The 8,144-nt window shown below is 32.4% G+C and overlaps 1 protein-coding gene across 2 annotated transcripts; it reads left to right on the top strand.

The window, feature by feature from the left end:
- Positions 1-2,193: 2,193 nt before the first annotated feature.
- Positions 2,194-7,655, top strand: PPDPFL (pancreatic progenitor cell differentiation and proliferation factor like). 2 transcript variants are annotated; one of them, XM_047728717.1, is made up of 5 exons: positions 2,194-2,365; positions 2,522-2,620; positions 4,153-4,224; positions 4,326-4,421; positions 5,569-7,655. In XM_047728717.1, exons 1-5 carry the CDS (start codon positions 2,302-2,304, stop codon positions 5,646-5,648), a joined length of 411 nt encoding a protein of 136 aa, XP_047584673.1. In that variant the 5' UTR covers positions 2,194-2,301; the 3' UTR covers positions 5,649-7,655. The 2 variants fall into 2 exon arrangements, with proteins under 2 accessions (XP_047584673.1, XP_047584674.1); XM_047728718.1 differs by having other exon boundaries at positions 2,204-2,365; positions 4,326-4,425.
- The last annotated feature ends 489 nt before the right edge of the window (positions 7,656-8,144 follow it).

The raw sequence follows: 8,144 nt of genomic DNA, 5'->3' as shown, positions 1-8,144 counted from the left end.
TTTTAAAACATCTGCTACACATGTTTGTCTGTAGCATTAGATATTAAGCATAGAGTTATTAAGCATGGAGTAGTCTATGCTTAATACAGCATGTTTATTGATCTGGATATTACTACATATTTAAAATCCCTAACATCTTGTGTGCATACTCTGATATTGTATAACTACTGATTGGAATTAGTTATAAACAATTTAGGTCTTCCAGGACAGTCTTAGGTATCTCATGGTTTTTGGTGCTACCCTACAACCCAGAAATTGCACTACTAGAGATTTACCCCAAAGGTAAAAATGTGATCCAATGGGGCAGCTGCACCCCAATGTTTATGGCAACAGTGTCCAAAATAACCAAAATATGGAGAGAGCCTAGATATCCTTTGACAGATGAATGCATAAAGAACGTGTGAGGTGTGTGTGTGTGTGTGTATATACATATATATATATATAAATATAAATAAAATATATATGTGTGTGTATATATATACACATATATAATAGAGTACTACTCAGCCATCAAAAATGAAATCTTGCCATTTACAATGATGTAGCTAGAACTAGAATATATTATGTTAAGTGAAATAAGTCAGTCAGAGAAAGGCAATTATCATATGATTTCACTCATATGTGGAATTTAAGAAACAAAAAGAGGATCATAGGGGAAGAGAGGAAAAAAATAAAACAACACAAAACCAGAGAGGGAGACAAATCATAAGAGACTCTTAATAATAGGAAATAAACTGAGGGTTACTGGAGGGGAAGGGGTAGGGAGGATAGGGTAACTGGGTGATGGACATTAAGGAGATCATGTGATGTAATGGGCACCACGTACTATATAAGACTGTTGAATCACTGACTTCTACCTCTGAAACTAATAATACATTATATGTTAATTAATTGAATTTAAATTTAAAAATAAAATAAAATAAATACAATTTAAATGTTTTCATAAAAATGTCAATTAAAAATGCAAAAATAAAAATTATTTTAAATAAAAAATAAAATAAAATGACTGCATGTAGTAAATGAAGAATTATTTACTACTCTCAAATACAGAGAAGGCTATTTCCATAAACAATGTCAAAGAATGAATAAAAAGGGAATATTTTCTCTTGACAATACAGTAGATTTAGAAATAAACTAAAAGATATTTTTTAAAATTTATATATTTGGAAAAAGAAAAGCATCCTGAAATCAAACATTCAAGAAATGTCATAATGGTAGTTAGCAAAATATTTTTAAATAAATGACAATAAGAATAATCTTAAAGTAAAAGAAAAACAATAAAATAATACAGAAAATAATGAACTATGAAAATCAAGAAACAAAGAGGACAAATAGTTCTTTGACAGATCTAATATAAAAGGGAAACCCCCAGCAAAATTAATTAAGACAGAAAAAGAAAAGCCTAGGTAAGCCATAACCAGGTGGACTAGACAGTTAGAAAGAACCACGATGGCATACTAAAATCAAAGTTTTAAATATATTTGAAACTAACTAACATAAGTAATTTTGTGTGGTTTAGCTGATAAAACTAATAGCTACTAAATAAATTGAAACAGGACTGAAAATCCCTCCACCCTTGTGTAAAGGGGAACCCTGATTAGAGTCATGATAAACTGGGTCTATAAAATGGCAAAACAGTTCACATTAAGAGACGCTACAAAAATAGAATATAAATATAACTTTTGAATCAATAAATAATACTGATACAATGTCATAATGTCACTAATTTCCCTCATTACTGATGATTGCTACCTGTCTTTTATCAGTCTCACTGGAATTTCTACCTCACTGTCCATACATTTCTGCAGTGCATGTCCTTTCCCATAGGACTTCAGTGATTCAAGGAACTCCTCCTTGTGAGCTATTCCTGTGGCTCTGTTTTGCATCATTGTGTCTGTGGGTATGACCAGTTCCCTCAGCTGGCCTGCAGACTGGCTGCCACGGTAACCCACCCACCCCCAACCCCAATGGTACCTAGACTGGTGCTTTCCCCAGTGTGAGATAATATGGAAGGCCAAGAGAATTCATGGGCATCACTTTCCACTCTGCAGAAACCAGCAGTAATAAGCCCTGACCTTACAGAGTCTGTCCCTGCTGCCAGCAGCCCTGGTTGGCACTCTGACATGCTGAAGGGCGGACAGATGAAGAGCTTCACTTCCCTCTGTGGTGCCCACAGCTCAGGTTTCAACCTTCTAAATATAAAGTGTGCTCAGGGGTCCCGGAGCACACCCACATTTGCTGCAGTGTGCTCCTGGCCTGCAGAACTCAGTACTTTCTGGATCACCTCCACTTTTTCAGTGCATGCTTTCTGAGGAATACTTAGAACACTTTTATTTTAAAAGAACAAGTTGGAGAAAACAAATAGGTGAGTGACTATATCATGGCTGTGTTAACACTTTTTTTTTCTGATAGGATTATTTCAGATCGAACAAGTTGTGGGCATTTTTTGTAGTTGGAGATATATTTATGAAAGGAAACTCTGTGCAATTAACAACCTCTCTTTCCTTGTCACTGTTTCCAGATTGTTGTTCACAGTCTCTCTGGCGCTTTTGCACAGGGAAAACAATGGCATCAGTACCTTCCATTGGTTGCTTGCTGGCCAAAAATCAGTATTATCGAAGTAAGTTGTATCATCACTAGAGTACTATATTCCTAGAGAATGTGATTTGAGGTAATGTTTCTGAGATATTATTAACCTACATATCGTGTCTTGGTCAGAACTTCAGGGACAAGGCTTGACAATTGTTTGTGACAGTGAAGAAAATAGGAATAGAACTCATTCAGACCCCTCTGAATCAATATTGTCAAGGCTTAGCTCTTTGTTTAAACTATGATATATTATAGCATATTGATGAAACTATTACACTTATAAATAAGTGAAAATAAGCTTATGTTTCATAATTGTTTTAACTTCATGTATCTTGCATTTAATAGGATACATTAAAAGCTGATAATTTTACATAAAGAAAATACTATGTATTTCTTAGAAAAGAAGGGATAACATGACTGCTTGAAGGATTCTTTAATTTCCATTTTCTCTTGGATAATAGGTCAGGTTCTGTTTGGCAGTTTTATCTTTATTTATCTATCCATCTGTGAATATTCATAGCTGAATAGAAAATCATAGCTTCTTAAGGAAAATTTGGAAATTTCTAGAATGAAGCAATCGTTTCAGAAACAAATGATCATTTAATGAAAATATGCCACCTGTAGAAAATTCTAATTTCATGTTTTGTTTGTAGATAAAAGTTGGAAATGTTTATTAACTTCTTCTTTTTCAAAATTGTTAAACTGTTTCCATTTACTTAGTGTTATTATACCTATAAAAGTTATTTTTATATTCTGATCACTTAGAATACTTACAGGTCTAAGATACAAGTATGATAAAACAAATAAAATGTTTATTCTTTAGAAATAATTCCTTTATTTCTAAATTTGTAACTTTTGTAGAAAATTTAAATATATGCCCATGTAATATTTCTAATATTCATTCTTGATTTTGTACTAAGATTTTGAATTTGATGATACTTATATTTTAAATTCTACATCTATATCTATGGAGAGAGACAGCATTGTCCAGCATGGAAATAAATATACCCTATTAATAGAAAATGTAAGAGTGTGCTAGGAGACTATTGCTCTTCCAAGTACCTCTCTTCCAGGCTTGGTCTGGTGGTCAACATAGCCCATGGATATTAGCAAGAACTTGCCCACCAGAAAAGCATGAAGAGATCCCAGAAAATTAGTAAGGGATCTCAGAGAAAGCAGAGAGACTTTAAAATAAAGTAGCAAAACAGGAAGGCAGCTAATAAGTCTATGCAGACAAGAGAAAAATGATGACTATCTGGAAAACCCGAGTGTTACTACCAACAGGTGTATCATAAGCTCTACCATCAAAATTTTGTGGAATGAACATTCATAGGTTATGACATATCTTTAAAAATTATCTTAAACTTAAAAAAACATGCAATATGCCTTTTCCAGAACTTCTTAATTGACAATTCAATCCATTTTTTGATTCATGAAAATGATCCAGGAGTAACTGATTTCAAACCATGTTACTTGATAATTGGGAGTTTATGCATAAACAATATGCCTATGTGTGTTTGGCCATTATTTATTTGTTTATTGATTCCCATTTATTTCTTACAGAGGCCAGTATTTCTTCAGTTAGCTCTTTAACTGATTCTGTTAACATCATACTTGATGACAAATCCCAACAAGGTATTTGGTTTATTTCTTATCAGCATCACCCTCATTATTTTCCTTGTTTCTAATCTTCCAAATATGTTTGAGAAGGGGGTAATATGACTTTTATTTGATAGGGTTACTGAAAGTGGAAGAATCCAGCTGGTGGTTTAAATCCTTTTTCCATTGTGACCCTGTCCTTTCAGATGTAAGAAGAGAAGATCTGTCTGCTAGTGGGTACGTTTTAATTTTTCTCTGATAAAGGTATTTCCTTATCAGAATAAAATATAGGTAGTAATTACTATGTTAACATTAGGGATAAATCACAGTTGTTTCTTGAGGGTGGTGACGGCTTTAATATAAAGCATACTTGGGGGATTGAGATAGAGAAGACATATGTTCCCCCATTTTTGTTAACTGTCAGTCAAATCATGAGCACTCCTTCTAATTCTGTCACTAAAGAGAAATTGAAAGTCGCATGCCAATTTTTATAATTGTTTAGAGGTTATGGATTGGGAGTCAAAGGCAAAGTTCTAAATTTGTTTTTCTAGTACTTTCAGGAAACATATAACAATTATTTACTCTAATAAAAGGAAAGTTCTTTATTGCAGTATTCCAATTAATAAATTTAGAAGGAATGATAGAGAATTACCTTTTGACATATTTTACAGTAGTAACTATTCTAAGCAAGGATTAACAATGGGTGCTAAAATAAATGGTGACAAATAAATATTTATAGGGAGTGTCTCTCCACAAATATTTATTAATTTCAAAGGGGAAAATAGTAATTTTCCAATGGAGAAAACTATCAGATACTACCTTAACAAAAAACAGAAAACAATTGTTTAGTCCATGTCCTAGACAACCTAGGTTAGTCCCACTCCTGGCTTTGACTGGCCTCCTTACGGTGCTAATTACTAGATACAATATTGAATTGGTGGGTTTGCATACAAGTGTTTCTACATGTTTTGAACCCTAACACACTGGATAACACAGTTGTTATTCTAAGGGTCTCTAAAATAGTTACTTTTTTACACACTTAACTAATGACTATTTACTAAATAGAATAAAAAGAGTAATAATGGATTTCATAGATCCTAACATAAGGGTTTTAATGAATTTTTTACATATATAAATTTGAAATATAATCAATTAAATATTGATAATTTTAAAAATCAAAGAGAAAAAAGTGAGGTTAATTGTTGAAAACATGTATTTTTCACTCTATTAAGTATATTAATTTGAACTACCTAGGTAACTGTTTCACTCATTTTTCCACTTTATTTTGACTATAAAGACAACTTGCAGCTAAGCATTTCTTAGCTAACTGTGTATGACAATTCAATGAACATTGTTGTAATTGATGACTATTTTATACAGCACTAGTAGTTGATTCTGACAATCAACAAGACTCTACCTGTGAAGGTGCTATATTTGTGAACCACACCTTTCAGTACTAAGCTATTCCAGATGACTTTTCTTCATTATAAGAAGACAGAAATCTGCTTGAGAACACATTTCTGGGATAGTATCTCTACAGCCACCCATACGGCAAAAGATTAGGCATTTTCCTCATTATACAGACTTGCTGCAAGTGGCATCAGCGCAACATGGAGAACATTGGAAAAGAATGCTTTTGAAGGGGTGCCTGGGTGGCTCAGTGGCTTAAGCCTCTGCCTTCAGCTCAGGTCATGATCTCAGGGTCCTGGGATCAAGCCCTGCATTGGGCTCTCTGCTCAGCAGGGAGCCTGCTTCCCTCTCTCTCTCTGCCTGCCTCTCTGCACACTTGTGATCTCTCTCTCTCTCTGTCAAATAAATAAATAAAATCTTTAAAAAAAAAGAATGCTTTTGAAAACATGTGACTTTTTGAAGTAATAAGAGACTTTAAATGTAGTGATTTGTATGAAGTAGACTGTTTTTATGAGACTGACACGCTGCCTACTGCGCTAAGGAGGCAGGCTGAAGTAGACTGTTTTTAAAATCCACATTATTTTTCAAAAAGTTTTCAAAAGTTTCTAAAAATTTGTAGGTACTCTATATGTCTGATGAATGACCTAATATACCTTTAAAGGTGAAACTTTTTTTTAAAAAGTGAAACATTGATGCTTAAGAATGATTTAAATGTCACTGAATTAAGAAATGTAGAGAGCAGTTGCAAAAGTTGTATTTCTAATCATGAACATTGGAAATAGAAAACATCCCCATAAATATATTACTGTTAAAATATACTCCTGTATACATATTTAATTTGTTATTGTGTAGACTTTTACAACTCGTGGGTATTGAGGAGGGCATGTGCTGTGATGAGCACTGAGTGTTATACTTAACTAACGAATCATAGAAAACTGCTTCAAGAACTAATTATGTACTATACAGTGGCTAACTGAACATAATAAAAAATAAAATTAATGATTTTAAATAATTTTTAACAATATAGAATAATCTATAAATGGTGTGATTTTAGTTGTGTTAGATATGTACATATCCGTAATAATAGACTGAGAAGAAATACACCAAAATGGTAATAGTGACTATTTCTGGAAATAGACTTATAGGTGATTTTCGTTTCCTTCTTTATCTTTTTTCTGTATCTTCTTAAATTTCTAATATGATGTTTTTGCATATAATTAGAAAATAATGGATGTTATTATAAAAAAAGAAGCACTGGACACATTTTGTGAACAGAAATATCCCCTACTTTGGCTAGAATATTCCCTTCTTTCCTCAATATGCTCAATACGGGGTAGACAATATTAAATGAGTTTCAGCTGAAAGGTTTCTGTATACTGCTTGCAAATATTTTTCAATGAAGATGTAAGACTTTCAAAATTATGGATGGTGAATTCACTCAGGTTGATGTCACTAATCTTATGTTGCATTAAACATCCAGAAGAGCACACATGGTTGTTAGTAAGAATTTCTTCTTAGCCAGCTGTATAACCGTGAGAAAATATCAGGACTGATCATTTGCAGTGATGGACACAACTGACCAATTACTTACTACTCTTTCCAAATGCGACATATGTTTCTTCAATTTTGTGTTTTCCTATCACTTTGCTGTCAATGAAGAGACTCGTATACCTTGTTGGCCCATCATTATTTACATGCTATTGCTTTTCTGGTGGTTGCTTGCATTTATACTTTTTTTTTTTTTTTTTTGGTAGAGGCTGATTAAATTTTTGGACTATATTTCTCACTTGGTTTTAGTATAAAATTAAATTACAGTTATGGAAGATTAATTTTTTTTCTAAAGTCAGAGAAAAATATGATGAAACAACATGGTAAATCGTGGAAGGTTTTGTTTTTTCCTTTAAGATAATTCACAAATTCCATTTTCTTAGCCACTTAATGTGTGAACAGACTGTTTAGGTTATTTGATGAATTTCCCCAAATAAGATATCAAGTTGATATTTATTGTGTTCACTCAGAAAGATAGTATTTATTAAATTATACCTTTTGCCTATGTATTTGTATATTTTGCATGTGTCAGAATTATTGTTTTTATAGTAATTTAGATTACTGTTACTGTTGTGAAAAGTTATTGTTTAAAGTAGTTGGATTTTACATAAGATTTTTAGTCAAACATAATGACCATAAATAGTTATCAAGCATTTTAGAGTGGTTAATACACATATATATGTGAGAATAGATGATGGATGGATGGATGGATGACTAGATAGATAGATAAATGGATAGATGATAGAGAGATAGATGATAGAGATCCTGAAAATATATATATATAAGGATGTTAATGTTAAGGTGAATTTTTAAAAAAAAAAATTGAAAGGATTCCTGTGTGCTATCCCAGAGTTTGTACAGAGTGAGGATGATATAAAGGGAGAAAAACTAAATCTTCTAGATAAATTCTAGTTAGTTATTTCTTATGTAGTTTTTCTACAGTTCAGACACTTTGAGGATACGTTTAAAAGGTACTTCACACATATATCTTAGCATAA

The sequence above is a fragment of the Lutra lutra genome, chromosome 4 (assembly GCF_902655055.1).
Source record: "Lutra lutra chromosome 4, mLutLut1.2, whole genome shotgun sequence".
In the NCBI taxonomy this organism is placed as follows: Eukaryota; Metazoa; Chordata; class Mammalia; order Carnivora; family Mustelidae; genus Lutra; species Lutra lutra.
The sequence above is the reverse complement of the archived record's forward strand: the minus strand, read 5'-3'. Positions and strand labels throughout refer to the sequence as shown.